Source organism: Clytia hemisphaerica, unplaced genomic scaffold (genome assembly GCF_902728285.1).
Source record: "Clytia hemisphaerica strain Z4C2 unplaced genomic scaffold, Clytia hemisphaerica genome assembly, whole genome shotgun sequence".
NCBI classification, from domain to species: domain Eukaryota; kingdom Metazoa; phylum Cnidaria; class Hydrozoa; order Leptothecata; family Clytiidae; genus Clytia; species Clytia hemisphaerica.
Genome location: NW_027103533.1, coordinates 204,936 through 230,763, shown reverse-complemented (window position 1 = coordinate 230,763; position 25,828 = coordinate 204,936). Strand labels below are relative to the sequence as shown.

The 25,828-nt window shown below is 41.7% G+C and overlaps 16 protein-coding genes, 12 non-coding genes and 2 pseudogenes across 28 annotated transcripts; 14 read left to right on the top strand and 16 right to left on the bottom strand.

The window, feature by feature from the left end:
* The first annotated feature begins 154 nt into the window (after window positions 1-154).
* On the top strand, window positions 155-2,206 carry LOC136799833 (histone H2A-like). Its single transcript, XM_067056537.1, has 2 exons — window positions 155-502; window positions 1,721-2,206. The coding sequence occupies exons 1-2, from the start codon at window positions 196-198 to the stop codon at window positions 2,152-2,154; spliced, it is 741 nt and encodes a 246-aa protein (XP_066912638.1). The 5' UTR covers window positions 155-195; the 3' UTR covers window positions 2,155-2,206.
* LOC136799790 (histone H2B, gonadal-like) lies at window positions 1,012-1,533 on the bottom strand. The gene has a single exon (XM_067056498.1). It carries the CDS (start codon window positions 1,463-1,465, stop codon window positions 1,061-1,063), a length of 405 nt encoding a protein of 134 aa, XP_066912599.1. The 5' UTR covers window positions 1,466-1,533; the 3' UTR covers window positions 1,012-1,060.
* A 164-nt stretch (window positions 2,207-2,370) lies between the features above and the next one.
* LOC136799873 (5S ribosomal RNA) lies at window positions 2,371-2,489 on the top strand. Its single transcript, XR_010845591.1, has one exon. It is a non-coding gene; the product is annotated as a 5S ribosomal RNA (ribosomal RNA).
* Window positions 2,490-2,708: 219 nt separating this feature from the next.
* LOC136799912 (U1 spliceosomal RNA) lies at window positions 2,709-2,872 on the bottom strand. Its single transcript, XR_010845627.1, has one exon. It is a non-coding gene; the product is annotated as a U1 spliceosomal RNA (small nuclear RNA).
* A 255-nt stretch (window positions 2,873-3,127) lies between these two features.
* Window positions 3,128-3,320, bottom strand: LOC136799859 (U2 spliceosomal RNA). Its single transcript, XR_010845583.1, has one exon. It is a non-coding gene; the product is annotated as a U2 spliceosomal RNA (small nuclear RNA).
* Window positions 3,321-4,482: 1,162 nt separating this feature from the next.
* LOC136799723 (histone H1-delta-like) lies at window positions 4,483-5,161 on the top strand. The gene has a single exon (XM_067056436.1). The coding sequence runs from the start codon at window positions 4,568-4,570 to the stop codon at window positions 5,108-5,110; it is 543 nt and encodes a 180-aa protein (XP_066912537.1). The 5' UTR covers window positions 4,483-4,567; the 3' UTR covers window positions 5,111-5,161.
* A 290-nt stretch (window positions 5,162-5,451) lies between these two features.
* On the bottom strand, window positions 5,452-5,969 carry LOC136799777 (histone H3). The gene has a single exon (XM_067056486.1). The coding sequence runs from the start codon at window positions 5,906-5,908 to the stop codon at window positions 5,498-5,500; it is 411 nt and encodes a 136-aa protein (XP_066912587.1). The 5' UTR covers window positions 5,909-5,969; the 3' UTR covers window positions 5,452-5,497.
* Window positions 5,970-6,402: 433 nt separating this feature from the next.
* LOC136799783 (uncharacterized) lies at window positions 6,403-13,044 on the top strand (annotated as a pseudogene).
* Window positions 7,256-7,777, bottom strand: LOC136799779 (histone H2B, gonadal-like). Its single transcript, XM_067056488.1, has one exon. The coding sequence runs from the start codon at window positions 7,707-7,709 to the stop codon at window positions 7,305-7,307; it is 405 nt and encodes a 134-aa protein (XP_066912589.1). The 5' UTR covers window positions 7,710-7,777; the 3' UTR covers window positions 7,256-7,304.
* Window positions 7,967-8,450, top strand: LOC136799780 (late histone H2A.2.2-like). The gene has a single exon (XM_067056489.1). The coding sequence runs from the start codon at window positions 8,015-8,017 to the stop codon at window positions 8,396-8,398; it is 384 nt and encodes a 127-aa protein (XP_066912590.1). The 5' UTR covers window positions 7,967-8,014; the 3' UTR covers window positions 8,399-8,450.
* LOC136799869 (5S ribosomal RNA) lies at window positions 8,614-8,732 on the top strand. The gene has a single exon (XR_010845590.1). It is a non-coding gene; the product is annotated as a 5S ribosomal RNA (ribosomal RNA).
* Window positions 8,952-9,115, bottom strand: LOC136799911 (U1 spliceosomal RNA). Its single transcript, XR_010845626.1, has one exon. It is a non-coding gene; the product is annotated as a U1 spliceosomal RNA (small nuclear RNA).
* On the bottom strand, window positions 9,371-9,563 carry LOC136799857 (U2 spliceosomal RNA). Its single transcript, XR_010845581.1, has one exon. It is a non-coding gene; the product is annotated as a U2 spliceosomal RNA (small nuclear RNA).
* On the top strand, window positions 10,727-11,405 carry LOC136799775 (histone H1-delta-like). Its single transcript, XM_067056484.1, has one exon. The coding sequence runs from the start codon at window positions 10,812-10,814 to the stop codon at window positions 11,352-11,354; it is 543 nt and encodes a 180-aa protein (XP_066912585.1). The 5' UTR covers window positions 10,727-10,811; the 3' UTR covers window positions 11,355-11,405.
* LOC136799776 (histone H3) lies at window positions 11,697-12,214 on the bottom strand. The gene has a single exon (XM_067056485.1). The coding sequence runs from the start codon at window positions 12,151-12,153 to the stop codon at window positions 11,743-11,745; it is 411 nt and encodes a 136-aa protein (XP_066912586.1). The 5' UTR covers window positions 12,154-12,214; the 3' UTR covers window positions 11,697-11,742.
* Window positions 13,045-13,500: 456 nt separating the features above from the next.
* LOC136799778 (histone H2B, gonadal-like) lies at window positions 13,501-14,022 on the bottom strand. Its single transcript, XM_067056487.1, has one exon. It carries the CDS (start codon window positions 13,952-13,954, stop codon window positions 13,550-13,552), a length of 405 nt encoding a protein of 134 aa, XP_066912588.1. The 5' UTR covers window positions 13,955-14,022; the 3' UTR covers window positions 13,501-13,549.
* Window positions 14,023-14,211: 189 nt separating this feature from the next.
* Window positions 14,212-14,695, top strand: LOC136799781 (late histone H2A.2.2-like). Its single transcript, XM_067056490.1, has one exon. The coding sequence runs from the start codon at window positions 14,260-14,262 to the stop codon at window positions 14,641-14,643; it is 384 nt and encodes a 127-aa protein (XP_066912591.1). The 5' UTR covers window positions 14,212-14,259; the 3' UTR covers window positions 14,644-14,695.
* A 164-nt stretch (window positions 14,696-14,859) lies between these two features.
* Window positions 14,860-14,978, top strand: LOC136799858 (5S ribosomal RNA). Its single transcript, XR_010845582.1, has one exon. It is a non-coding gene; the product is annotated as a 5S ribosomal RNA (ribosomal RNA).
* Window positions 14,979-15,197: 219 nt separating this feature from the next.
* On the bottom strand, window positions 15,198-15,361 carry LOC136799910 (U1 spliceosomal RNA). Its single transcript, XR_010845625.1, has one exon. It is a non-coding gene; the product is annotated as a U1 spliceosomal RNA (small nuclear RNA).
* A 255-nt stretch (window positions 15,362-15,616) lies between these two features.
* On the bottom strand, window positions 15,617-15,809 carry LOC136799855 (U2 spliceosomal RNA). The gene has a single exon (XR_010845580.1). It is a non-coding gene; the product is annotated as a U2 spliceosomal RNA (small nuclear RNA).
* A 1,162-nt stretch (window positions 15,810-16,971) lies between these two features.
* Window positions 16,972-17,650, top strand: LOC136799722 (histone H1-delta-like). Its single transcript, XM_067056435.1, has one exon. It carries the CDS (start codon window positions 17,057-17,059, stop codon window positions 17,597-17,599), a length of 543 nt encoding a protein of 180 aa, XP_066912536.1. The 5' UTR covers window positions 16,972-17,056; the 3' UTR covers window positions 17,600-17,650.
* A 291-nt stretch (window positions 17,651-17,941) lies between these two features.
* LOC136799768 (histone H3) lies at window positions 17,942-18,459 on the bottom strand. The gene has a single exon (XM_067056478.1). It carries the CDS (start codon window positions 18,396-18,398, stop codon window positions 17,988-17,990), a length of 411 nt encoding a protein of 136 aa, XP_066912579.1. The 5' UTR covers window positions 18,399-18,459; the 3' UTR covers window positions 17,942-17,987.
* A 433-nt stretch (window positions 18,460-18,892) lies between these two features.
* Window positions 18,893-25,529, top strand: LOC136799774 (uncharacterized; annotated as a pseudogene).
* LOC136799770 (histone H2B, gonadal-like) lies at window positions 19,746-20,267 on the bottom strand. Its single transcript, XM_067056480.1, has one exon. It carries the CDS (start codon window positions 20,197-20,199, stop codon window positions 19,795-19,797), a length of 405 nt encoding a protein of 134 aa, XP_066912581.1. The 5' UTR covers window positions 20,200-20,267; the 3' UTR covers window positions 19,746-19,794.
* LOC136799772 (late histone H2A.2.2-like) lies at window positions 20,457-20,940 on the top strand. Its single transcript, XM_067056481.1, has one exon. The coding sequence runs from the start codon at window positions 20,505-20,507 to the stop codon at window positions 20,886-20,888; it is 384 nt and encodes a 127-aa protein (XP_066912582.1). The 5' UTR covers window positions 20,457-20,504; the 3' UTR covers window positions 20,889-20,940.
* On the top strand, window positions 21,105-21,223 carry LOC136799846 (5S ribosomal RNA). Its single transcript, XR_010845571.1, has one exon. It is a non-coding gene; the product is annotated as a 5S ribosomal RNA (ribosomal RNA).
* Window positions 21,443-21,606, bottom strand: LOC136799909 (U1 spliceosomal RNA). The gene has a single exon (XR_010845624.1). It is a non-coding gene; the product is annotated as a U1 spliceosomal RNA (small nuclear RNA).
* Window positions 21,862-22,054, bottom strand: LOC136799854 (U2 spliceosomal RNA). The gene has a single exon (XR_010845579.1). It is a non-coding gene; the product is annotated as a U2 spliceosomal RNA (small nuclear RNA).
* LOC136799765 (histone H1-delta-like) lies at window positions 23,212-23,890 on the top strand. The gene has a single exon (XM_067056476.1). The coding sequence runs from the start codon at window positions 23,297-23,299 to the stop codon at window positions 23,837-23,839; it is 543 nt and encodes a 180-aa protein (XP_066912577.1). The 5' UTR covers window positions 23,212-23,296; the 3' UTR covers window positions 23,840-23,890.
* On the bottom strand, window positions 24,182-24,699 carry LOC136799766 (histone H3). The gene has a single exon (XM_067056477.1). The coding sequence runs from the start codon at window positions 24,636-24,638 to the stop codon at window positions 24,228-24,230; it is 411 nt and encodes a 136-aa protein (XP_066912578.1). The 5' UTR covers window positions 24,639-24,699; the 3' UTR covers window positions 24,182-24,227.
* Window positions 25,530-25,828: the final 299 nt, after the last annotated feature.

Sequence of the window (25,828 nt, the reverse complement as noted above, 5' to 3'; positions counted from 1 at the left end):
CGAAAAACCGCCAAACTTCAAACTTTTTTGCAACTTTGTTTTTTTGATTTGAGTAATCTCGATTCTGATTGGTCGAAATAGGTGTTTCCACATACATCCGTACTTCGAAATTTTCTGACTTGGTAGAAAATAGAATTTTGGAAGTGCAAATTCAAACAGTTTCTGTATTCAGCTTACTGAACGTACATCGCAATAATGACTGGTAGAGGAAAAGGAGGAAAAGGATTGGGCAAAGGAGGTGCCAAACGTCACAGAAAGATCTTACGTGACAACATCCAAGGTATCACCAAACCAGCCATCCGTCGTCTTGCTCGTCGAGGTGGTGTCAAACGTATCTCTGGTTTGATCTACGAAGAGACCCGTGGTGTCTTGAAAGTTTTCTTGGAAAATGTCATCCGTGATGCTGTCACTTACACCGAGCACGCCAAAAGGAAGACTGTCACCGCCATGGACGTCGTCTACGCCTTGAAACGACAAGGACGTACTCTCTACGGATTCGGAGGTTAAGAAGTTTGACTTGGACTCAACAAAACGGCTATTTTTATAGCCACACATCTCATAAAAAACAAATCTTACTTTGTATATCTCAAGCTTTGAATTTTAATTCATAGCATACCCTGACCCTTTCCCTATCTACCCCTCCAAACAAAAAAATTATAACCCTCCCAAAAATCTTAGAATTGAAATTTTCCTACCCATAACACAAGGGATTCTTTTCTTAGAAAAATTATCTGACGTTCGTTCAAAGACTTGCATTTTTCGAAAATTATTTGACGTTAAACAGAATTTTCTTCATGACTTTTCAATAGTCAGAGAAATTTCTCATGGATTTGTAGTCTACAATATTTGACGTTAGATTTTTTTTCCAGCCAAAAATAGGTTCAATCCTTTCCTCAGAAAGAAATTATTTGACGTTAAACTATTTTAATGAAAATTTTCAAACTCAAACTCAGGCAGGCAGGCAGGAAGGGAGACAAAATTATAGACAAGTATAGGTTGTTTTTTAAAAGATTTGTGGTCTTAAAAAAGACCGTTTTGGGGTTCCAACAAGGGGAGAAATCTATTTGCTGCTGGTGTATTTGGTGACGGCTTTGGTTCCTTCTGAGACGGCGTGCTTGGCCAACTCTCCTGGAAGCAAGAGACGAACAGCAGTTTGGATCTCACGAGATGAGATGGTGGATTTCTTGTTTTGAAGAGCCAATCGTGAAGCTTCGGATGCAATTCTCTCGAAGATATCGTTGACGAAAGAGTTCATGATGCTCATGGCTTTGGATGAAGCTCCAACATCGGGGTGGACTTGTTTCAAGACGTTGTAGATGTAGATGGTGTAAGATTCACGTCTCTTTCTCTTGCGTTTCTTCTCGCCAGTTCCTCCGATCTTGCCTCCTTTCTTTCCAGCTCTCTTCTCTCCTTTCTTGGCCACTTTTGGGGCTTGTTTTCCTCCTTTTGCTGGTGCGTCAGACATGATGAATTTTGCGTAGAACTACTGCTTTGCAAAAATGCTAATCAGTGTTTTGAGACAAATCAAAATAAAAAACATTTCAATAAAAAAAAGGGATTCTACGGAATCCAAAAATGCGATTACGCGCTGTGATTGGTCGAGCCGGTTTCACTATTGTTAAATGGCGCAATCTGATTGGTTTAGAAAACAGCGTTTATATCCCTTTTTCTGAACGTAAAAAAATAAGCTTTTTCTGTGGGAAGTAATTCAACTACAATTTTTGCTTCGAAAGTGTCTCTTCGTACGTGAATACTTTATCGAAAATCATCATGTCTGGACGTGGAAAAGGAGGAAAAGCCAAGACAAAGTCAAAGACCAGATCATTCAGAGCTGGATTACAATTTCCAGTTGGCAGAGTCCACCGATTCTTGAGAAAAGGACACTATGCTTCTCGAATTGGATCCGGAGCTCCAGTTTACTTGGCTGCTGTTTTGGAATACTTGTCTGCTGAAATCTTGGAGTTGGCTGGTAACGCTGCCCGTGACAACAAGAAACAAAGAATCATCCCAAGACATCTCCAATTGGCCGTCCGAAACGACGAAGAATTGAACAAGCTCTTGAGTGGAGTCACCATTGCCAATGGTGGTGTCTTGCCAAACATCAACGCTCTCTTGCTTCCCAAGAAGAACAAAGAATCAGCCAAGAAGAACTAAGTCTCTCCTCTGATGTTGGAACCCCAAAAACGGTCTTTTTTAAGACCACAAATCTCTTAAAAAACAAACCATACTTGTCTATATTTTTTTGAACCTCTGGTTTCAAACACAACCCTAACCCTAACCCTAGCCCTAGCTTCAAAATATAACCCTATACTCTCTACTGTAATCCTATCCCTTGCAAGTGATCAGACCCCCAAAGAAACCCTACCTAGTGTCTACGTCCATACCACGATGAAAACACCCGTTCTCGTCCGATCACGGAAGTTAAGCATCGTCGGGCCGGGATAGTACTTGGATGGGGGACCGCCTGGGAACTCCCGGTGTCGTAGACTTTTCATGATTTCTTTTCTATCTGGGGTCTAATACTTTCATGGGAGGGGTCTAATACTTTCATGGGAGGGGTCTAACCATCACTTCTGAGTTCGAGGCGAGGTGGGTAAAATAATTTTTCATGAGTGGGGCAAGGCAGGGCAAGGTGTCGACAATAGACAAGACTTGAGTTCGAGCCCTGTCAGTGAAGAAATTTTTTTTATTCAATTTTTTTTTAAAGAAGGGGGCGAGCGCGGACGCAGGCCCCCACTACCAGAAATTGTACGGTCGAGTTACTACACTTGTAGCAATCGCAGAGGTCAGCCCAAGCGAAGTGCAATGCGAGGGCCTCACTCTGGAAGAAACCCCTCCTTGATCAGGCTTTACTTCCCCGTCAGGTAAGTATGAGTTTAAATGCGGTTCGTTTCACCCTAGGTGTCCCTTGGTATAACTTTCCTTGTGGTCTAAAGAAATCAGAAATGCAAATTGCATCCAAGGAAGGGATGATAGCTAGCTAGCGCGGAGGGAAGGAATGAAGGATAGGGGGCTCATCCACATGGCCGGGTCAAATAACAAAATGCGCACGCATCGCTCGCGCATGAAGACATAACCACCAGGACTATGGAGGGAAGGAAACTTTAAGTAGTGAATTCAATTTTTATAAAAATGGGCCGCGCTCGACTGTAGTGCAACGCCGAGGCAACCCGTGGTCAGGGTGAGGTAAACCTCGCTCCCTTGACCCGAAGCCAAAAATCAGATTAATATATGAGCCAACACTATGGAAGGCGTATCAGATATTAAACTGATAAGAACAGATACTACACTTGATCTTAGCCATTAGGCCGAGAAGCGATACCGAGGATGGACAGGGTTGCCAGCCAGGTTGGGAAGGAAAGATAAAGACTTGTGGTTTCCTTTGCAGGGGGAGGGGGAGGGGTAGTCAGATTTGAAATGGGATGGGTAATCACGTCCCCCAAGCAAGGAAGGATGGGTGGGAACTAGGGTTAGGGTTAGGGTTAGGGTTCGGAATTTAATGTGTGCTTCTACCTAGATTGGTAGATTGGCCGGCCCATAGGGTATATAGATCCACTCAGGATCGATCCATGGATGGGAAACAATCAATAAAGTAAGTAAGAATAGAAAAAATTTCAAAGCTTGGACATAAACCCTAACCCTAACCCTAACCCTAACCCTAACCCTAACCCTAACCCTAACCCTAACCCTAACCCTAACCCTAACCAATTTTTGTCTATTTTGACTTTATTTTTCAAACGGGAGCGAGTTGCTGGCTAGAAGGGTTCCCTATTTTCCCTGCTCAGTTCACTTTTTCATGTTCATAAAAAATTTTCAACCAGCCCAAGAACAAGAGCCTAGAGAACATTCGCCTACCCTGCCTGACCTAAGAATTGGAGAAAAATTTTTTTTTCCTCTCCCAAAAATATTTTCTTATTTTCTTTCCTACTCTTAGGGAAGGTTTACTTCATTCCAAAGGCTCCACACCCCTTTCTTGGGCTCAGGGTTAGTGTTAGCCCAAGTTCTGACATCCACAACAACCCCTCAAAACATAAAATTTTGCCGTGTTTTCCCATGTTGCCGCGCACCCGATTTCCTCAACCAAAAATAATGTCACCGAAAAACTGCTTATGGTGCCGAAAAGCAGAGGCCTTGGAGCAACTTTAACAAAAAGAATCAAGTCCGTAGCTATTTTTTTCGCAGAGTTATTTGCTTTTCAAGACGAAATTTCTTCGAAAAATCAATGAAATTTCCTCTTTTTTCTTTAATAACTTTTTTTCTACTCGACCGATTGCTTTCAAATTTTCACCCAACCTAGCCTAACTATTTCCCCGTCCAGAACAGTTTTTTATTTTGTTATACCTTTTCGGGAAAGCCCTTATTTTACACTTTGCCCGTCACCAACAAACACGATTTATAAAAAGGGATATAAATGCATTTTTGAAAATAGCTTACTTTCGCGTCCGAAATCGGAAAAAATTCCATTCTAATAGAAAAAAACTGAAAATCGAGAATCAGTCTACGAAAAAGTTAGAAGTGTCTGAACTACTGAAATTTTTTACGTTCAAACTTGAAATTCATTGCAATCATGTCTGAAGCACAAAAGAAGAAAGCTGCACCAAAAAAGCCAGCTGAGCATCCAAAATACATCGACATGGTGTCTGCTGCAATCGTCGCTTTGAAAGAAAGAAGTGGATCTTCAAGACAAGCCATCCTCAAGTACATCCAAGCCAACTACAAAGTCGGAGACAATGCTTCTGTCCACCTCAAGATGGCTCTGAAGAGAGGTGTTATCAGCGGTGTCTTGTCTCAACCCAAAGGAACCGGTGCATCAGGATCTTTCAAAGTTGTAAAGAAGACCGAGCCAAAGAAGAAGGCTGCTCCCAAGAAGAAGCCCGCCGCTAAGAAACCAGCTGCTAAAAAGACCACCAAGAAAACCACCCCAAAGAAGAAGCCTGCTGCCAAGAAAGCCAAATCTACACCCAAGAAGAAGACCGCTGCCAAAAAGAAGCCAGCTTCTGCTGCTAAAAAACCAGCAGCCAAGAAAGCCACCAAGAAACCTGCAGCCAAGAAGCCAGCAGCAAAGAAACCAGCCAAGAAAACCCCAAAGAAGAGGACAACCAAGAAATAAATTGCACCCTACTTGCTTTGGAACTTCAAAACGGCTATTTTTATAGCCACAAATCTTTTAAAAAACAATTTATACTTGACTATATTCCCTTCAACCCTAACCCTAGATAGAAAAATTTCCCAAAAAAATTCTCGAACTTTTTAATTTTTTTTTACAAGGCAAGGCCATATTGTTGCCTACTTTGGGATTTCTAATTTTGCTATAATTTTTGAATTTTTCCATCCTACTCAGAGGCCTATTCATTTGAATTTTCTGGGATTTTTTTTGAGTCTCAGGGAGGGAGTTATGTCATATTTGGGGGATTCATGATATACACAGTAAGATTTGTTTTTTAGGAGATGTGTGGCTATAAAAATAGCCGTTTTTTGGTCCACAATCAGGAAAGATCTAAGCACGTTCTCCACGGATTCTTCGGGCCAATTGGATGTCTTTTGGCATGATGGTGACACGTTTAGCATGGATGGCACACAAGTTGGTGTCTTCGAAGAGTCCGACGAGGTAGGCTTCAGATGCTTCTTGGAGAGCAGAGACGGCGGAGCTTTGGAAACGCAAGTCAGTCTTGAAGTCTTGAGCGATTTCACGGACCAAACGTTGGAAAGGTAACTTTCGGATGAGCAATTCAGTGGATTTTTGGTATCTTCTGATCTCACGGAGAGCGACGGTTCCTGGTCTGTATCTGTGTGGTTTCTTGACTCCACCGGTGGCTGGTGCACTCTTTCTTGCAGCTTTGGTAGCCAATTGTTTTCGTGGGGCTTTGCCTCCAGTTGATTTACGAGCAGTTTGCTTAGTTCTAGCCATTTTTCTAGTAGAAGTGCTTGATTTGCTTGAATTCTCTAGCAAAAATCAAATTTGAATGAATTTTTTTAAAGGCTTCCCGGTTTTCAGATTGTTTACATCGAAATCGCGTAATCTGATTGGTCGATGAAAGTGAAATCTGATTGGTTTAAAAAACAGCGTTTATATCCCTTTTTGAAAATCAACAAAATCCGTGTTTGTTGGCGACGGGAAAAAGCTTATATCTCAGCCAATTTTAAATCTTTTTTCATGATTTTTTCTTTAAAAGACGTCTCATCTGCCCTGAAATCTTTCTGCCAAAGATCTTTTTGATAGCTTTTGTAGTTTCTGAGATATTCGCGAAAAACCGCCAAACTTCAAACTTTTTTGCAACTTTGTTTTTTTGATTTGAGTAATCTCGATTCTGATTGGTCGAAATAGGTGTTTCCACATACATCCGTACTTCGAAATTTTCTGACTTGGTAGAAAATAGAATTTTGGAAGTGCAAATTCAAACAGTTTCTGTATTCAGCTTACTGAACGTACATCGCAATAATGACTGGTAGAGGAAAAGGAGGAAAAGGATTGGGCAAAGGAGGTGCCAAACGTCACAGAAAGATCTTACGTGACAACATCCAAGGTATCACCAAACCAGCCATCCGTCGTCTTGCTCGTCGAGGTGGTGTCAAACGTATCTCTGGTTTGATCTACGAAGAGACCCGTGGTGTCTTGAAAGTTTTCTTGGAAAATGTCATCCGTGATGCTGTCACTTACACCGAGCACGCCAAAAGGAAGACTGTCACCGCCATGGACGTCGTCTACGCCTTGAAACGACAAGGACGTACTCTCTACGGATTCGGAGGTTAAGAAGTTTGACTTGGACTCAACAAAACGGCTATTTTTATAGCCACACATCTCATAAAAAACAAATCTTACTTTGTATATCTCAAGCTTTGAATTTTAATTCATAGCATACCCTGACCCTTTCCCTATCTACCCCTCCAAACAAAAAAATTATAACCCTCCCAAAAATCTTAGAATTGAAATTTTCCTACCCATAACACAAGGGATTCTTTTCTTAGAAAAATTATCTGACGTTCGTTCAAAGACTTGCATTTTTCGAAAATTATTTGACGTTAAACAGAATTTTCTTCATGACTTTTCAATAGTCAGAGAAATTTCTCATGGATTTGTAGTCTACAATATTTGACGTTAGATTTTTTTTCCAGCCAAAAATAGGTTCAATCCTTTCCTCAGAAAGAAATTATTTGACGTTAAACTATTTTAATGAAAATTTTCAAACTCAAACTCAGGCAGGCAGGCAGGAAGGGAGACAAAATTATAGACAAGTATAGGTTGTTTTTTAAAAGATTTGTGGTCTTAAAAAAGACCGTTTTGGGGTTCCAACAAGGGGAGAAATCTATTTGCTGCTGGTGTATTTGGTGACGGCTTTGGTTCCTTCTGAGACGGCGTGCTTGGCCAACTCTCCTGGAAGCAAGAGACGAACAGCAGTTTGGATCTCACGAGATGAGATGGTGGATTTCTTGTTTTGAAGAGCCAATCGTGAAGCTTCGGATGCAATTCTCTCGAAGATATCGTTGACGAAAGAGTTCATGATGCTCATGGCTTTGGATGAAGCTCCAACATCGGGGTGGACTTGTTTCAAGACGTTGTAGATGTAGATGGTGTAAGATTCACGTCTCTTTCTCTTGCGTTTCTTCTCGCCAGTTCCTCCGATCTTGCCTCCTTTCTTTCCAGCTCTCTTCTCTCCTTTCTTGGCCACTTTTGGGGCTTGTTTTCCTCCTTTTGCTGGTGCGTCAGACATGATGAATTTTGCGTAGAACTACTGCTTTGCAAAAATGCTAATCAGTGTTTTGAGACAAATCAAAATAAAAAACATTTCAATAAAAAAAAGGGATTCTACGGAATCCAAAAATGCGATTACGCGCTGTGATTGGTCGAGCCGGTTTCACTATTGTTAAATGGCGCAATCTGATTGGTTTAGAAAACAGCGTTTATATCCCTTTTTCTGAACGTAAAAAAATAAGCTTTTTCTGTGGGAAGTAATTCAACTACAATTTTTGCTTCGAAAGTGTCTCTTCGTACGTGAATACTTTATCGAAAATCATCATGTCTGGACGTGGAAAAGGAGGAAAAGCCAAGACAAAGTCAAAGACCAGATCATTCAGAGCTGGATTACAATTTCCAGTTGGCAGAGTCCACCGATTCTTGAGAAAAGGACACTATGCTTCTCGAATTGGATCCGGAGCTCCAGTTTACTTGGCTGCTGTTTTGGAATACTTGTCTGCTGAAATCTTGGAGTTGGCTGGTAACGCTGCCCGTGACAACAAGAAACAAAGAATCATCCCAAGACATCTCCAATTGGCCGTCCGAAACGACGAAGAATTGAACAAGCTCTTGAGTGGAGTCACCATTGCCAATGGTGGTGTCTTGCCAAACATCAACGCTCTCTTGCTTCCCAAGAAGAACAAAGAATCAGCCAAGAAGAACTAAGTCTCTCCTCTGATGTTGGAACCCCAAAAACGGTCTTTTTTAAGACCACAAATCTCTTAAAAAACAAACCATACTTGTCTATATTTTTTGAACCTCTGGTTTCAAACACAACCCTAACCCTAACCCTAGCCCTAGCTTCAAAATATAACCCTATACTCTCTACTGTAATCCTATCCCTTGCAAGTGATCAGACCCCCAAAGAAACCCTACCTAGTGTCTACGTCCATACCACGATGAAAACACCCGTTCTCGTCCGATCACGGAAGTTAAGCATCGTCGGGCCGGGATAGTACTTGGATGGGGGACCGCCTGGGAACTCCCGGTGTCGTAGACTTTTCATGATTTCTTTTCTATCTGGGGTCTAATACTTTCATGGGAGGGGTCTAATACTTTCATGGGAGGGGTCTAACCATCACTTCTGAGTTCGAGGCGAGGTGGGTAAAATAATTTTTCATGAGTGGGGCAAGGCAGGGCAAGGTGTCGACAATAGACAAGACTTGAGTTCGAGCCCTGTCAGTGAAGAAATTTTTTTTATTCAATTTTTTTTTAAAGAAGGGGGCGAGCGCGGACGCAGGCCCCCACTACCAGAAATTGTACGGTCGAGTTACTACACTTGTAGCAATCGCAGAGGTCAGCCCAAGCGAAGTGCAATGCGAGGGCCTCACTCTGGAAGAAACCCCTCCTTGATCAGGCTTTACTTCCCCGTCAGGTAAGTATGAGTTTAAATGCGGTTCGTTTCACCCTAGGTGTCCCTTGGTATAACTTTCCTTGTGGTCTAAAGAAATCAGAAATGCAAATTGCATCCAAGGAAGGGATGATAGCTAGCTAGCGCGGAGGGAAGGAATGAAGGATAGGGGGCTCATCCACATGGCCGGGTCAAATAACAAAATGCGCACGCATCGCTCGCGCATGAAGACATAACCACCAGGACTATGGAGGGAAGGAAACTTTAAGTAGTGAATTCAATTTTTATAAAAATGGGCCGCGCTCGACTGTAGTGCAACGCCGAGGCAACCCGTGGTCAGGGTGAGGTAAACCTCGCTCCCTTGACCCGAAGCCAAAAATCAGATTAATATATGAGCCAACACTATGGAAGGCGTATCAGATATTAAACTGATAAGAACAGATACTACACTTGATCTTAGCCATTAGGCCGAGAAGCGATACCGAGGATGGACAGGGTTGCCAGCCAGGTTGGGAAGGAAAGATAAAGACTTGTGGTTTCCTTTGCAGGGGGAGGGGGAGGGGTAGTCAGATTTGAAATGGGATGGGTAATCACGTCCCCCAAGCAAGGAAGGATGGGTGGGAACTAGGGTTAGGGTTAGGGTTAGGGTTCGGAATTTAATGTGTGCTTCTACCTAGATTGGTAGATTGGCCGGCCCATAGGGTATATAGATCCACTCAGGATCGATCCATGGATGGGAAACAATCAATAAAGTAAGTAAGAATAGAAAAAATTTCAAAGCTTGGACATAAACCCTAACCCTAACCCTAACCCTAACCCTAACCCTAACCCTAACCCTAACCCTAACCCTAACCCTAACCCTAACCAATTTTTGTCTATTTTGACTTTATTTTTCAAACGGGAGCGAGTTGCTGGCTAGAAGGGTTCCCTATTTTCCCTGCTCAGTTCACTTTTTCATGTTCATAAAAAATTTTCAACCAGCCCAAGAACAAGAGCCTAGAGAACATTCGCCTACCCTGCCTGACCTAAGAATTGGAGAAAAATTTTTTTTTTCCTCTCCCAAAAATATTTTCTTATTTTCTTTCCTACTCTTAGGGAAGGTTTACTTCATTCCAAAGGCTCCACACCCCTTTCTTGGGCTCAGGGTTAGTGTTAGCCCAAGTTCTGACATCCACAACAACCCCTCAAAACATAAAATTTTGCCGTGTTTTCCCATGTTGCCGCGCACCCGATTTCCTCAACCAAAAATAATGTCACCGAAAAACTGCTTATGGTGCCGAAAAGCAGAGGCCTTGGAGCAACTTTAACAAAAAGAATCAAGTCCGTAGCTATTTTTTTCGCAGAGTTATTTGCTTTTCAAGACGAAATTTCTTCGAAAAATCAATGAAATTTCCTCTTTTTTCTTTAATAACTTTTTTTCTACTCGACCGATTGCTTTCAAATTTTCACCCAACCTAGCCTAACTATTTCCCCGTCCAGAACAGTTTTTTATTTTGTTATACCTTTTCGGGAAAGCCCTTATTTTACACTTTGCCCGTCACCAACAAACACGATTTATAAAAAGGGATATAAATGCATTTTTGAAAATAGCTTACTTTCGCGTCCGAAATCGGAAAAAATTCCATTCTAATAGAAAAAAACTGAAAATCGAGAATCAGTCTACGAAAAAGTTAGAAGTGTCTGAACTACTGAAATTTTTTACGTTCAAACTTGAAATTCATTGCAATCATGTCTGAAGCACAAAAGAAGAAAGCTGCACCAAAAAAGCCAGCTGAGCATCCAAAATACATCGACATGGTGTCTGCTGCAATCGTCGCTTTGAAAGAAAGAAGTGGATCTTCAAGACAAGCCATCCTCAAGTACATCCAAGCCAACTACAAAGTCGGAGACAATGCTTCTGTCCACCTCAAGATGGCTCTGAAGAGAGGTGTTATCAGCGGTGTCTTGTCTCAACCCAAAGGAACCGGTGCATCAGGATCTTTCAAAGTTGTAAAGAAGACCGAGCCAAAGAAGAAGGCTGCTCCCAAGAAGAAGCCCGCCGCTAAGAAACCAGCTGCTAAAAAGACCACCAAGAAAACCACCCCAAAGAAGAAGCCTGCTGCCAAGAAAGCCAAATCTACACCCAAGAAGAAGACCGCTGCCAAAAAGAAGCCAGCTTCTGCTGCTAAAAAACCAGCAGCCAAGAAAGCCACCAAGAAACCTGCAGCCAAGAAGCCAGCAGCAAAGAAACCAGCCAAGAAAACCCCAAAGAAGAGGACAACCAAGAAATAAATTGCACCCTACTTGCTTTGGAACTTCAAAACGGCTATTTTTATAGCCACAAATCTTTTAAAAAACAATTTATACTTGACTATATTCCCTTCAACCCTAACCCTAGATAGAAAAATTTCCCAAAAGAAATTCTCGAACTTTTTAATTTTTTTTTACAAGGCAAGGCCATATTGTTGCCTACTTTGGGATTTCTAATTTTGCTATAATTTTTGAATTTTTCCATCCTACTCAGAGGCCTATTCATTTGAATTTTCTGGGATTTTTTTTGAGTCTCAGGGAGGGAGTTATGTCATATTTGGGGGATTCATGATATACACAGTAAGATTTGTTTTTTAGGAGATGTGTGGCTATAAAAATAGCCGTTTTTTGGTCCACAATCAGGAAAGATCTAAGCACGTTCTCCACGGATTCTTCGGGCCAATTGGATGTCTTTTGGCATGATGGTGACACGTTTAGCATGGATGGCACACAAGTTGGTGTCTTCGAAGAGTCCGACGAGGTAGGCTTCAGATGCTTCTTGGAGAGCAGAGACGGCGGAGCTTTGGAAACGCAAGTCAGTCTTGAAGTCTTGAGCGATTTCACGGACCAAACGTTGGAAAGGTAACTTTCGGATGAGCAATTCAGTGGATTTTTGGTATCTTCTGATCTCACGGAGAGCGACGGTTCCTGGTCTGTATCTGTGTGGTTTCTTGACTCCACCGGTGGCTGGTGCACTCTTTCTTGCAGCTTTGGTAGCCAATTGTTTTCGTGGGGCTTTGCCTCCAGTTGATTTACGAGCAGTTTGCTTAGTTCTAGCCATTTTTCTAGTAGAAGTGCTTGATTTGCTTGAATTCTCTAGCAAAAATCAAATTTGAATGAATTTTTTTAAAGGCTTCCCGGTTTTCAGATTGTTTACATCGAAATCGCGTAATCTGATTGGTCGATGAAAGTGAAATCTGATTGGTTTAAAAAACAGCGTTTATATCCCTTTTTGAAAATCAACAAAATCCGTGTTTGTTGGCGACGGGAAAAAGCTTATATCTCAGCCAATTTTAAATCTTTTTTCATGATTTTTTCTTTAAAAGACGTCTCATCTGCCCTGAAATCTTTCTGCCAAAGATCTTTTTGATAGCTTTTGTAGTTTCTGAGATATTCGCGAAAAACCGCCAAACTTCAAACTTTTTTGCAACTTTGTTTTTTTGATTTGAGTAATCTCGATTCTGATTGGTCGAAATAGGTGTTTCCACATACATCCGTACTTCGAAATTTTCTGACTTGGTAGAAAATAGAATTTTGGAAGTGCAAATTCAAACAGTTTCTGTATTCAGCTTACTGAACGTACATCGCAATAATGACTGGTAGAGGAAAAGGAGGAAAAGGATTGGGCAAAGGAGGTGCCAAACGTCACAGAAAGATCTTACGTGACAACATCCAAGGTATCACCAAACCAGCCATCCGTCGTCTTGCTCGTCGAGGTGGTGTCAAACGTATCTCTGGTTTGATCTACGAAGAGACCCGTGGTGTCTTGAAAGTTTTCTTGGAAAATGTCATCCGTGATGCTGTCACTTACACCGAGCACGCCAAAAGGAAGACTGTCACCGCCATGGACGTCGTCTACGCCTTGAAACGACAAGGACGTACTCTCTACGGATTCGGAGGTTAAGAAGTTTGACTTGGACTCAACAAAACGGCTATTTTTATAGCCACACATCTCATAAAAAACAAATCTTACTTTGTATATCTCAAGCTTTGAATTTTAATTCATAGCATACCCTGACCCTTTCCCTATCTACCCCTCCAAACAAAAAAATTATAACCCTCCCAAAAATCTTAGAATTGAAATTTTCCTACCCATAACACAAGGGATTCTTTTCTTAGAAAAATTATCTGACGTTCGTTCAAAGACTTGCATTTTTCGAAAATTATTTGACGTTAAACAGAATTTTCTTCATGACTTTTCAATAGTCAGAGAAATTTCTCATGGATTTGTAGTCTACAATATTTGACGTTAGATTTTTTTTCCAGCCAAAAATAGGTTCAATCCTTTCCTCAGAAAGAAATTATTTGACGTTAAACTATTTTAATGAAAATTTTCAAACTCAAACTCAGGCAGGCAGGCAGGAAGGGAGACAAAATTATAGACAAGTATAGGTTGTTTTTTAAAAGATTTGTGGTCTTAAAAAAGACCGTTTTGGGGTTCCAACAAGGGGAGAAATCTATTTGCTGCTGGTGTATTTGGTGACGGCTTTGGTTCCTTCTGAGACGGCGTGCTTGGCCAACTCTCCTGGAAGCAAGAGACGAACAGCAGTTTGGATCTCACGAGATGAGATGGTGGATTTCTTGTTTTGAAGAGCCAATCGTGAAGCTTCGGATGCAATTCTCTCGAAGATATCGTTGACGAAAGAGTTCATGATGCTCATGGCTTTGGATGAAGCTCCAACATCGGGGTGGACTTGTTTCAAGACGTTGTAGATGTAGATGGTGTAAGATTCACGTCTCTTTCTCTTGCGTTTCTTCTCGCCAGTTCCTCCGATCTTGCCTCCTTTCTTTCCAGCTCTCTTCTCTCCTTTCTTGGCCACTTTTGGGGCTTGTTTTCCTCCTTTTGCTGGTGCGTCAGACATGATGAATTTTGCGTAGAACTACTGCTTTGCAAAAATGCTAATCAGTGTTTTGAGACAAATCAAAATAAAAAACATTTCAATAAAAAAAAGGGATTCTACGGAATCCAAAAATGCGATTACGCGCTGTGATTGGTCGAGCCGGTTTCACTATTGTTAAATGGCGCAATCTGATTGGTTTAGAAAACAGCGTTTATATCCCTTTTTCTGAACGTAAAAAAATAAGCTTTTTCTGTGGGAAGTAATTCAACTACAATTTTTGCTTCGAAAGTGTCTCTTCGTACGTGAATACTTTATCGAAAATCATCATGTCTGGACGTGGAAAAGGAGGAAAAGCCAAGACAAAGTCAAAGACCAGATCATTCAGAGCTGGATTACAATTTCCAGTTGGCAGAGTCCACCGATTCTTGAGAAAAGGACACTATGCTTCTCGAATTGGATCCGGAGCTCCAGTTTACTTGGCTGCTGTTTTGGAATACTTGTCTGCTGAAATCTTGGAGTTGGCTGGTAACGCTGCCCGTGACAACAAGAAACAAAGAATCATCCCAAGACATCTCCAATTGGCCGTCCGAAACGACGAAGAATTGAACAAGCTCTTGAGTGGAGTCACCATTGCCAATGGTGGTGTCTTGCCAAACATCAACGCTCTCTTGCTTCCCAAGAAGAACAAAGAATCAGCCAAGAAGAACTAAGTCTCTCCTCTGATGTTGGAACCCCAAAAACGGTCTTTTTTAAGACCACAAATCTCTTAAAAAACAAACCATACTTGTCTATATTTTTTTGAACCTCTGGTTTCAAACACAACCCTAACCCTAACCCTAGCCCTAGCTTCAAAATATAACCCTATACTCTCTACTGTAATCCTATCCCTTGCAAGTGATCAGACCCCCAAAGAAACCCTACCTAGTGTCTACGTCCATACCACGATGAAAACACCCGTTCTCGTCCGATCACGGAAGTTAAGCATCGTCGGGCCGGGATAGTACTTGGATGGGGGACCGCCTGGGAACTCCCGGTGTCGTAGACTTTTCATGATTTCTTTTCTATCTGGGGTCTAATACTTTCATGGGAGGGGTCTAATACTTTCATGGGAGGGGTCTAACCATCACTTCTGAGTTCGAGGCGAGGTGGGTAAAATAATTTTTCATGAGTGGGGCAAGGCAGGGCAAGGTGTCGACAATAGACAAGACTTGAGTTCGAGCCCTGTCAGTGAAGAAATTTTTTTTATTCATTTTTTTTTTAAAGAAGGGGGCGAGCGCGGACGCAGGCCCCCACTACCAGAAATTGTACGGTCGAGTTACTACACTTGTAGCAATCGCAGAGGTCAGCCCAAGCGAAGTGCAATGCGAGGGCCTCACTCTGGAAGAAACCCCTCCTTGATCAGGCTTTACTTCCCCGTCAGGTAAGTATGAGTTTAAATGCGGTTCGTTTCACCCTAGGTGTCCCTTGGTATAACTTTCCTTGTGGTCTAAAGAAATCAGAAATGCAAATTGCATCCAAGGAAGGGATGATAGCTAGCTAGCGCGGAGGGAAGGAATGAAGGATAGGGGGCTCATCCACATGGCCGGGTCAAATAACAAAATGCGCACGCATCGCTCGCGCATGAAGACATAACCACCAGGACTATGGAGGGAAGGAAACTTTAAGTAGTGAATTCAATTTTTATAAAAATGGGCCGCGCTCGACTGTAGTGCAACGCCGAGGCAACCCGTGGTCAGGGTGAGGTAAACCTCGCTCCCTTGACCCGAAGCCAAAAATCAGATTAATATATGAGCCAACACTATGGAAGGCGTATCAGATATTAAACTGATAAGAACAGATACTACACTTGATCTTAGCCATTAGGCCGAGAAGCGATACCGAGGATGGACAGGGTTGCCAGCCAGGTTGGGAAGGAAAGATAAAGACTTGTGGTTTCCTTTGCAGGGGGAGGGGGAGGGGTAGTCAGATTTGAAATGGGATGGGTAATCACGTCCCCCAAGCAAGGAAGGATGGGTGGGAACTAGGGTTAGGGTTAGGGTTAGGGTTCGGAATTTAATGTGTGCTTCTACCTAGATTGGTAGATTGGCCGGCCCATAGGGTATATAGATCCACTCAGGATCGATCCATGGATGGGAAACAATCAATAAAGTAAGTAAGAATAGAAAAAATTTCAAAGCTTGGACATAAACCCTAACCCTAACCCTAACCCTAACCCTAACCCTAACCCTAACCCTAACCCTAACCCTAACCCTAACCCTAACCAATTTTTGTCTATTTTGACTTTATTTTTCAAACGGGAGCGAGTTGCTGGCTAGAAGGGTTCCCTATTTTCCCTGCTCAGTTCACTTTTTCATGTTCATAAAAAATTTTCAACCAGCCCAAGAACAAGAGCCTAGAGAACATTCGCCTACCCTGCCTGACCTAAGAATTGGAGAAAAATTTTTTTTTCCTCTCCCAAAAATATTTTCTTATTTTCTTTCCTACTCTTAGGGAAGGTTTACTTCATTCCAAAGGCTCCACACCCCTTTCTTGGGCTCAGGGTTAGTGTTAGCCCAAGTTCTGACATCCACAACAACCCCTCAAAACATAAAATTTTGCCGTGTTTTCCCATGTTGCCGCGCACCCGATTTCCTCAACCAAAAATAATGTCACCGAAAAACTGCTTATGGTGCCGAAAAGCAGAGGCCTTGGAGCAACTTTAACAAAAAGAATCAAGTCCGTAGCTATTTTTTTCGCAGAGTTATTTGCTTTTCAAGACGAAATTTCTTCGAAAAATCAATGAAATTTCCTCTTTTTTCTTTAATAACTTTTTTTCTACTCGACCGATTGCTTTCAAATTTTCACCCAACCTAGCCTAACTATTTCCCCGTCCAGAACAGTTTTTTATTTTGTTATACCTTTTCGGGAAAGCCCTTATTTTACACTTTGCCCGTCACCAACAAACACGATTTATAAAAAGGGATATAAATGCATTTTTGAAAATAGCTTACTTTCGCGTCCGAAATCGGAAAAAATTCCATTCTAATAGAAAAAAACTGAAAATCGAGAATCAGTCTACGAAAAAGTTAGAAGTGTCTGAACTACTGAAATTTTTTACGTTCAAACTTGAAATTCATTGCAATCATGTCTGAAGCACAAAAGAAGAAAGCTGCACCAAAAAAGCCAGCTGAGCATCCAAAATACATCGACATGGTGTCTGCTGCAATCGTCGCTTTGAAAGAAAGAAGTGGATCTTCAAGACAAGCCATCCTCAAGTACATCCAAGCCAACTACAAAGTCGGAGACAATGCTTCTGTCCACCTCAAGATGGCTCTGAAGAGAGGTGTTATCAGCGGTGTCTTGTCTCAACCCAAAGGAACCGGTGCATCAGGATCTTTCAAAGTTGTAAAGAAGACCGAGCCAAAGAAGAAGGCTGCTCCCAAGAAGAAGCCCGCCGCTAAGAAACCAGCTGCTAAAAAGACCACCAAGAAAACCACCCCAAAGAAGAAGCCTGCTGCCAAGAAAGCCAAATCTACACCCAAGAAGAAGACCGCTGCCAAAAAGAAGCCAGCTTCTGCTGCTAAAAAACCAGCAGCCAAGAAAGCCACCAAGAAACCTGCAGCCAAGAAGCCAGCAGCAAAGAAACCAGCCAAGAAAACCCCAAAGAAGAGGACAACCAAGAAATAAATTGCACCCTACTTGCTTTGGAACTTCAAAACGGCTATTTTTATAGCCACAAATCTTTTAAAAAACAATTTATACTTGACTATATTCCCTTCAACCCTAACCCTAGATAGAAAAATTTCCCAAAAGAAATTCTCGAACTTTTTAATTTTTTTTTACAAGGCAAGGCCATATTGTTGCCTACTTTGGGATTTCTAATTTTGCTATAATTTTTGAATTTTTCCATCCTACTCAGAGGCCTATTCATTTGAATTTTCTGGGATTTTTTTTGAGTCTCAGGGAGGGAGTTATGTCATATTTGGGGGATTCATGATATACACAGTAAGATTTGTTTTTTAGGAGATGTGTGGCTATAAAAATAGCCGTTTTTTGGTCCACAATCAGGAAAGATCTAAGCACGTTCTCCACGGATTCTTCGGGCCAATTGGATGTCTTTTGGCATGATGGTGACACGTTTAGCATGGATGGCACACAAGTTGGTGTCTTCGAAGAGTCCGACGAGGTAGGCTTCAGATGCTTCTTGGAGAGCAGAGACGGCGGAGCTTTGGAAACGCAAGTCAGTCTTGAAGTCTTGAGCGATTTCACGGACCAAACGTTGGAAAGGTAACTTTCGGATGAGCAATTCAGTGGATTTTTGGTATCTTCTGATCTCACGGAGAGCGACGGTTCCTGGTCTGTATCTGTGTGGTTTCTTGACTCCACCGGTGGCTGGTGCACTCTTTCTTGCAGCTTTGGTAGCCAATTGTTTTCGTGGGGCTTTGCCTCCAGTTGATTTACGAGCAGTTTGCTTAGTTCTAGCCATTTTTCTAGTAGAAGTGCTTGATTTGCTTGAATTCTCTAGCAAAAATCAAATTTGAATGAATTTTTTTAAAGGCTTCCCGGTTTTCAGATTGTTTACATCGAAATCGCGTAATCTGATTGGTCGATGAAAGTGAAATCTGATTGGTTTAAAAAACAGCGTTTATATCCCTTTTTGAAAATCAACAAAATCCGTGTTTGTTGGCGACGGGAAAAAGCTTATATCTCAGCCAATTTTAAATCTTTTTTCATGATTTTTTCTTTAAAAGACGTCTCATCTGCCCTGAAATCTTTCTGCCAAAGATCTTTTTGATAGCTTTTGTAGTTTCTGAGATATTCGCGAAAAACCGCCAAACTTCAAACTTTTTTGCAACTTTGTTTTTTTGATTTGAGTAATCTCGATTCTGATTGGTCGAAATAGGTGTTTCCACATACATCCGTACTTCGAAATTTTCTGACTTGGTAGAAAATAGAATTTTGGAAGTGCAAATTCAAACAGTTTCTGTATTCAGCTTACTGAACGTACATCGCAATAATGACTGGTAGAGGAAAAGGAGGAAAAGGATTGGGCAAAGGAGGTGCCAAACGTCACAGAAAGATCTTACGTGACAACATCCAAGGTATCACCAAACCAGCCATCCGTCGTCTTGCTCGTCGAGGTGGTGTCAAACGTATCTCTGGTTTGATCTACGAAGAGACCCGTGGTGTCTTGAAAGTTTTCTTGGAAAATGTCATCCGTGATGCTGTCACTTACACCGAGCACGCCAAAAGGAAGACTGTCACCGCCATGGACGTCGTCTACGCCTTGAAACGACAAGGACGTACTCTCTACGGATTCGGAGGTTAAGAAGTTTGACTTGGACTCAACAAAACGGCTATTTTTATAGCCACACATCTCATAAAAAACAAATCTTACTTTGTATATCTCAAGCTTTGAATTTTAATTCATAGCATACCCTGACCCTTTCCCTATCTACCCCTCCAAACAAAAAAATTATAACCCTCCCAAAAATCTTAGAATTGAAATTTTCCTACCCATAACACAAGGGATTCTTTTCTTAGAAAAATTATCTGACGTTCGTTCAAAGACTTGCATTTTTCGAAAATTATTTGACGTTAAACAGAATTTTCTTCATGACTTTTCAATAGTCAGAGAAATTTCTCATGGATTTGTAGTCTACAATATTTGACGTTAGATTTTTTTTCCAGCCAAAAATAGGTTCAATCCTTTCCTCAGAAAGAAATTATTTGACGTTAAACTATTTTAATGAAAATTTTCAAACTCAAACTCAGGCAGGCAGGCAGGAAGGGAGACAAAATTATAGACAAGTATAGGTTGTTTTTTAAAAGATTTGTGGTCTTAAAAAAGACCGTTTTGGGGTTCCAACAAGGGGAGAAATCTATTTGCTGCTGGTGTATTTGGTGACGGCTTTGGTTCCTTCTGAGACGGCGTGCTTGGCCAACTCTCCTGGAAGCAAGAGACGAACAGCAGTTTGGATCTCACGAGATGAGATGGTGGATTTCTTGTTTTGAAGAGCCAATCGTGAAGCTTCGGATGCAATTCTCTCGAAGATATCGTTGACGAAAGAGTTCATGATGCTCATGGCTTTGGATGAAGCTCCAACATCGGGGTGGACTTGTTTCAAGACGTTGTAGATGTAGATGGTGTAAGATTCACGTCTCTTTCTCTTGCGTTTCTTCTCGCCAGTTCCTCCGATCTTGCCTCCTTTCTTTCCAGCTCTCTTCTCTCCTTTCTTGGCCACTTTTGGGGCTTGTTTTCCTCCTTTTGCTGGTGCGTCAGACATGATGAATTTTGCGTAGAACTACTGCTTTGCAAAAATGCTAATCAGTGTTTTGAGACAAATCAAAATAAAAAACATTTCAATAAAAAAAAGGGATTCTACGGAATCCAAAAATGCGATTACGCGCTGTGATTGGTCGAGCCGGTTTCACTATTGTTAAATGGCGCAATCTGATTGGTTTAGAAAACAGCGTTTATATCCCTTTTTCTGAACGTAAAAAAATAAGCTTTTTCTGTGGGAAGTAATTCAACTACAATTTTTGCTTCGAAAGTGTCTCTTCGTACGTGAATACTTTATCGAAAATCATCATGTCTGGACGTGGAAAAGGAGGAAAAGCCAAGACAAAGTCAAAGACCAGATCATTCAGAGCTGGATTACAATTTCCAGTTGGCAGAGTCCACCGATTCTTGAGAAAAGGACACTATGCTTCTCGAATTGGATCCGGAGCTCCAGTTTACTTGGCTGCTGTTTTGGAATACTTGTCTGCTGAAATCTTGGAGTTGGCTGGTAACGCTGCCCGTGACAACAAGAAACAAAGAATCATCCCAAGACATCTCCAATTGGCCGTCCGAAACGACGAAGAATTGAACAAGCTCTTGAGTGGAGTCACCATTGCCAATGGTGGTGTCTTGCCAAACATCAACGCTCTCTTGCTTCCCAAGAAGAACAAAGAATCAGCCAAGAAGAACTAAGTCTCTCCTCTGATGTTGGAACCCCAAAAACGGTCTTTTTTAAGACCACAAATCTCTTAAAAAACAAACCATACTTGTCTATATTTTTTTGAACCTCTGGTTTCAAACACAACCCTAACCCTAACCCTAGCCCTAGCTTCAAAATATAACCCTATACTCTCTACTGTAATCCTATCCCTTGCAAGTGATCAGACCCCCAAAGAAACCCTACCTAGTGTCTACGTCCATACCACGATGAAAACACCCGTTCTCGTCCGATCACGGAAGTTAAGCATCGTCGGGCCGGGATAGTACTTGGATGGGGGACCGCCTGGGAACTCCCGGTGTCGTAGACTTTTCATGATTTCTTTTCTATCTGGGGTCTAATACTTTCATGGGAGGGGTCTAATACTTTCATGGGAGGGGTCTAACCATCACTTCTGAGTTCGAGGCGAGGTGGGTAAAATAATTTTTCATGAGTGGGGCAAGGCAGGGCAAGGTGTCGACAATAGACAAGACTTGAGTTCGAGCCCTGTCAGTGAAGAAATTTTTTTTATTCAATTTTTTTTTAAAGAAGGGGGCGAGCGCGGACGCAGGCCCCCACTACCAGAAATTGTACGGTCGAGTTACTACACTTGTAGCAATCGCAGAGGTCAGCCCAAGCGAAGTGCAATGCGAGGGCCTCACTCTGGAAGAAACCCCTCCTTGATCAGGCTTTACTTCCCCGTCAGGTAAGTATGAGTTTAAATGCGGTTCGTTTCACCCTAGGTGTCCCTTGGTATAACTTTCCTTGTGGTCTAAAGAAATCAGAAATGCAAATTGCATCCAAGGAAGGGATGATAGCTAGCTAGCGCGGAGGGAAGGAATGAAGGATAGGGGGCTCATCCACATGGCCGGGTCAAATAACAAAATGCGCACGCATCGCTCGCGCATGAAGACATAACCACCAGGACTATGGAGGGAAGGAAACTTTAAGTAGTGAATTCAATTTTTATAAAAATGGGCCGCGCTCGACTGTAGTGCAACGCCGAGGCAACCCGTGGTCAGGGTGAGGTAAACCTCGCTCCCTTGACCCGAAGCCAAAAATCAGATTAATATATGAGCCAACACTATGGAAGGCGTATCAGATATTAAACTGATAAGAACAGATACTACACTTGATCTTAGCCATTAGGCCGAGAAGCGATACCGAGGATGGACAGGGTTGCCAGCCAGGTTGGGAAGGAAAGATAAAGACTTGTGGTTTCCTTTGCAGGGGGAGGGGGAGGGGTAGTCAGATTTGAAATGGGATGGGTAATCACGTCCCCCAAGCAAGGAAGGATGGGTGGGAACTAGGGTTAGGGTTAGGGTTAGGGTTCGGAATTTAATGTGTGCTTCTACCTAGATTGGTAGATTGGCCGGCCCATAGGGTATATAGATCCACTCAGGATCGATCCATGGATGGGAAACAATCAATAAAGTAAGTAAGAATAGAAAAAATTTCAAAGCTTGGACATAAACCCTAACCCTAACCCTAACCCTAACCCTAACCCTAACCCTAACCCTAACCCTAACCCTAACCCTAACCAATTTTTGTCTATTTTGACTTTATTTTTCAAACGGGAGCGAGTTGCTGGCTAGAAGGGTTCCCTATTTTCCCTGCTCAGTTCACTTTTTCATGTTCATAAAAAATTTTCAACCAGCCCAAGAACAAGAGCCTAGAGAACATTCGCCTACCCTGCCTGACCTAAGAATTGGAGAAAAATTTTTTTTTTCCTCTCCCAAAAATATTTTCTTATTTTCTTTCCTACTCTTAGGGAAGGTTTACTTCATTCCAAAGGCTCCACACCCCTTTCTTGGGCTCAGGGTTAGTGTTAGCCCAAGTTCTGACATCCACAACAACCCCTCAAAACATAAAATTTTGCCGTGTTTTCCCATGTTGCCGCGCACCCGATTTCCTCAACCAAAAATAATGTCACCGAAAAACTGCTTATGGTGCCGAAAAGCAGAGGCCTTGGAGCAACTTTAACAAAAAGAATCAAGTCCGTAGCTATTTTTTTCGCAGAGTTATTTGCTTTTCAAGACGAAATTTCTTCGAAAAATCAATGAAATTTCCTCTTTTTTCTTTAATAACTTTTTTTCTACTCGACCGATTGCTTTCAAATTTTCACCCAACCTAGCCTAACTATTTCCCCGTCCAGAACAGTTTTTTATTTTGTTATACCTTTTCGGGAAAGCCCTTATTTTACACTTTGCCCGTCACCAACAAACACGATTTATAAAAAGGGATATAAATGCATTTTTGAAAATAGCTTACTTTCGCGTCCGAAATCGGAAAAAATTCCATTCTAATAGAAAAAAACTGAAAATCGAGAATCAGTCTACGAAAAAGTTAGAAGTGTCTGAACTACTGAAATTTTTTACGTTCAAACTTGAAATTCATTGCAATCATGTCTGAAGCACAAAAGAAGAAAGCTGCACCAAAAAAGCCAGCTGAGCATCCAAAATACATCGACATGGTGTCTGCTGCAATCGTCGCTTTGAAAGAAAGAAGTGGATCTTCAAGACAAGCCATCCTCAAGTACATCCAAGCCAACTACAAAGTCGGAGACAATGCTTCTGTCCACCTCAAGATGGCTCTGAAGAGAGGTGTTATCAGCGGTGTCTTGTCTCAACCCAAAGGAACCGGTGCATCAGGATCTTTCAAAGTTGTAAAGAAGACCGAGCCAAAGAAGAAGGCTGCTCCCAAGAAGAAGCCCGCCGCTAAGAAACCAGCTGCTAAAAAGACCACCAAGAAAACCACCCCAAAGAAGAAGCCTGCTGCCAAGAAAGCCAAATCTACACCCAAGAAGAAGACCGCTGCCAAAAAGAAGCCAGCTTCTGCTGCTAAAAAACCAGCAGCCAAGAAAGCCACCAAGAAACCTGCAGCCAAGAAGCCAGCAGCAAAGAAACCAGCCAAGAAAACCCCAAAGAAGAGGACAACCAAGAAATAAATTGCACCCTACTTGCTTTGGAACTTCAAAACGGCTATTTTTATAGCCACAAATCTTTTAAAAAACAATTTATACTTGACTATATTCCCTTCAACCCTAACCCTAGATAGAAAAATTTCCCAAAAGAAATTCTCGAACTTTTTAATTTTTTTTTACAAGGCAAGGCCATATTGTTGCCTACTTTGGGATTTCTAATTTTGCTATAATTTTTGAATTTTTCCATCCTACTCAGAGGCCTATTCATTTGAATTTTCTGGGATTTTTTTTGAGTCTCAGGGAGGGAGTTATGTCATATTTGGGGGATTCATGATATACACAGTAAGATTTGTTTTTTAGGAGATGTGTGGCTATAAAAATAGCCGTTTTTTGGTCCACAATCAGGAAAGATCTAAGCACGTTCTCCACGGATTCTTCGGGCCAATTGGATGTCTTTTGGCATGATGGTGACACGTTTAGCATGGATGGCACACAAGTTGGTGTCTTCGAAGAGTCCGACGAGGTAGGCTTCAGATGCTTCTTGGAGAGCAGAGACGGCGGAGCTTTGGAAACGCAAGTCAGTCTTGAAGTCTTGAGCGATTTCACGGACCAAACGTTGGAAAGGTAACTTTCGGATGAGCAATTCAGTGGATTTTTGGTATCTTCTGATCTCACGGAGAGCGACGGTTCCTGGTCTGTATCTGTGTGGTTTCTTGACTCCACCGGTGGCTGGTGCACTCTTTCTTGCAGCTTTGGTAGCCAATTGTTTTCGTGGGGCTTTGCCTCCAGTTGATTTACGAGCAGTTTGCTTAGTTCTAGCCATTTTTCTAGTAGAAGTGCTTGATTTGCTTGAATTCTCTAGCAAAAATCAAATTTGAATGAATTTTTTTAAAGGCTTCCCGGTTTTCAGATTGTTTACATCGAAATCGCGTAATCTGATTGGTCGATGAAAGTGAAATCTGATTGGTTTAAAAAACAGCGTTTATATCCCTTTTTGAAAATCAACAAAATCCGTGTTTGTTGGCGACGGGAAAAAGCTTATATCTCAGCCAATTTTAAATCTTTTTTCATGATTTTTTCTTTAAAAGACGTCTCATCTGCCCTGAAATCTTTCTGCCAAAGATCTTTTTGATAGCTTTTGTAGTTTCTGAGATATTCGCGAAAAACCGCCAAACTTCAAACTTTTTTGCAACTTTGTTTTTTTGATTTGAGTAATCTCGATTCTGATTGGTCGAAATAGGTGTTTCCACATACATCCGTACTTCGAAATTTTCTGACTTGGTAGAAAATAGAATTTTGGAAGTGCAAATTCAAACAGTTTCTGTATTCAGCTTACTGAACGTACATCGCAATAATGACTGGTAGAGGAAAAGGAGGAAAAGGATTGGGCAAAGGAGGTGCCAAACGTCACAGAAAGATCTTACGTGACAACATCCAAGGTATCACCAAACCAGCCATCCGTCGTCTTGCTCGTCGAGGTGGTGTCAAACGTATCTCTGGTTTGATCTACGAAGAGACCCGTGGTGTCTTGAAAGTTTTCTTGGAAAATGTCATCCGTGATGCTGTCACTTACACCGAGCACGCCAAAAGGAAGACTGTCACCGCCATGGACGTCGTCTACGCCTTGAAACGACAAGGACGTACTCTCTACGGATTCGGAGGTTAAGAAGTTTGACTTGGACTCAACAAAACGGCTATTTTTATAGCCACACATCTCATAAAAAACAAATCTTACTTTGTATATCTCAAGCTTTGAATTTTAATTCATAGCATACCCTGACCCTTTCCCTATCTACCCCTCCAAACAAAAAAATTATAACCCTCCCAAAAATCTTAGAATTGAAATTTTCCTACCCATAACACAAGGGATTCTTTTCTTAGAAAAATTATCTGACGTTCGTTCAAAGACTTGCATTTTTCGAAAATTATTTGACGTTAAACAGAATTTTCTTCATGACTTTTCAATAGTCAGAGAAATTTCTCATGGATTTGTAGTCTACAATATTTGACGTT

Excerpts from the sequence above, each read along its gene's own strand:
- LOC136799833 (XM_067056537.1), top strand. The coding sequence starts at position 196 with ATGACTGGTAGAGGAAAAGGAGGAAAAGGATTGGGCAAAGGAGGTGCC. Across the intron at positions 503-1,720 it reads TACTCTCTACGGATTCGGAG|TTTGCTTCGAAAGTGTCTCT; the intron begins GTTAAGAAGTTT and ends TCAACTACAATT.
- LOC136799790 (XM_067056498.1), bottom strand. The coding sequence starts at position 1,465 with ATGTCTGACGCACCAGCAAAAGGAGGAAAACAAGCCCCAAAAGTGGCC.
- LOC136799723 (XM_067056436.1), top strand. The coding sequence starts at position 4,568 with ATGTCTGAAGCACAAAAGAAGAAAGCTGCACCAAAAAAGCCAGCTGAG.
- LOC136799777 (XM_067056486.1), bottom strand. The coding sequence starts at position 5,908 with ATGGCTAGAACTAAGCAAACTGCTCGTAAATCAACTGGAGGCAAAGCC.
- LOC136799779 (XM_067056488.1), bottom strand. The coding sequence starts at position 7,709 with ATGTCTGACGCACCAGCAAAAGGAGGAAAACAAGCCCCAAAAGTGGCC.
- LOC136799780 (XM_067056489.1), top strand. The coding sequence starts at position 8,015 with ATGTCTGGACGTGGAAAAGGAGGAAAAGCCAAGACAAAGTCAAAGACC.
- LOC136799775 (XM_067056484.1), top strand. The coding sequence starts at position 10,812 with ATGTCTGAAGCACAAAAGAAGAAAGCTGCACCAAAAAAGCCAGCTGAG.
- LOC136799776 (XM_067056485.1), bottom strand. The coding sequence starts at position 12,153 with ATGGCTAGAACTAAGCAAACTGCTCGTAAATCAACTGGAGGCAAAGCC.
- LOC136799778 (XM_067056487.1), bottom strand. The coding sequence starts at position 13,954 with ATGTCTGACGCACCAGCAAAAGGAGGAAAACAAGCCCCAAAAGTGGCC.
- LOC136799781 (XM_067056490.1), top strand. The coding sequence starts at position 14,260 with ATGTCTGGACGTGGAAAAGGAGGAAAAGCCAAGACAAAGTCAAAGACC.
- LOC136799722 (XM_067056435.1), top strand. The coding sequence starts at position 17,057 with ATGTCTGAAGCACAAAAGAAGAAAGCTGCACCAAAAAAGCCAGCTGAG.
- LOC136799768 (XM_067056478.1), bottom strand. The coding sequence starts at position 18,398 with ATGGCTAGAACTAAGCAAACTGCTCGTAAATCAACTGGAGGCAAAGCC.
- LOC136799770 (XM_067056480.1), bottom strand. The coding sequence starts at position 20,199 with ATGTCTGACGCACCAGCAAAAGGAGGAAAACAAGCCCCAAAAGTGGCC.
- LOC136799772 (XM_067056481.1), top strand. The coding sequence starts at position 20,505 with ATGTCTGGACGTGGAAAAGGAGGAAAAGCCAAGACAAAGTCAAAGACC.
- LOC136799765 (XM_067056476.1), top strand. The coding sequence starts at position 23,297 with ATGTCTGAAGCACAAAAGAAGAAAGCTGCACCAAAAAAGCCAGCTGAG.
- LOC136799766 (XM_067056477.1), bottom strand. The coding sequence starts at position 24,638 with ATGGCTAGAACTAAGCAAACTGCTCGTAAATCAACTGGAGGCAAAGCC.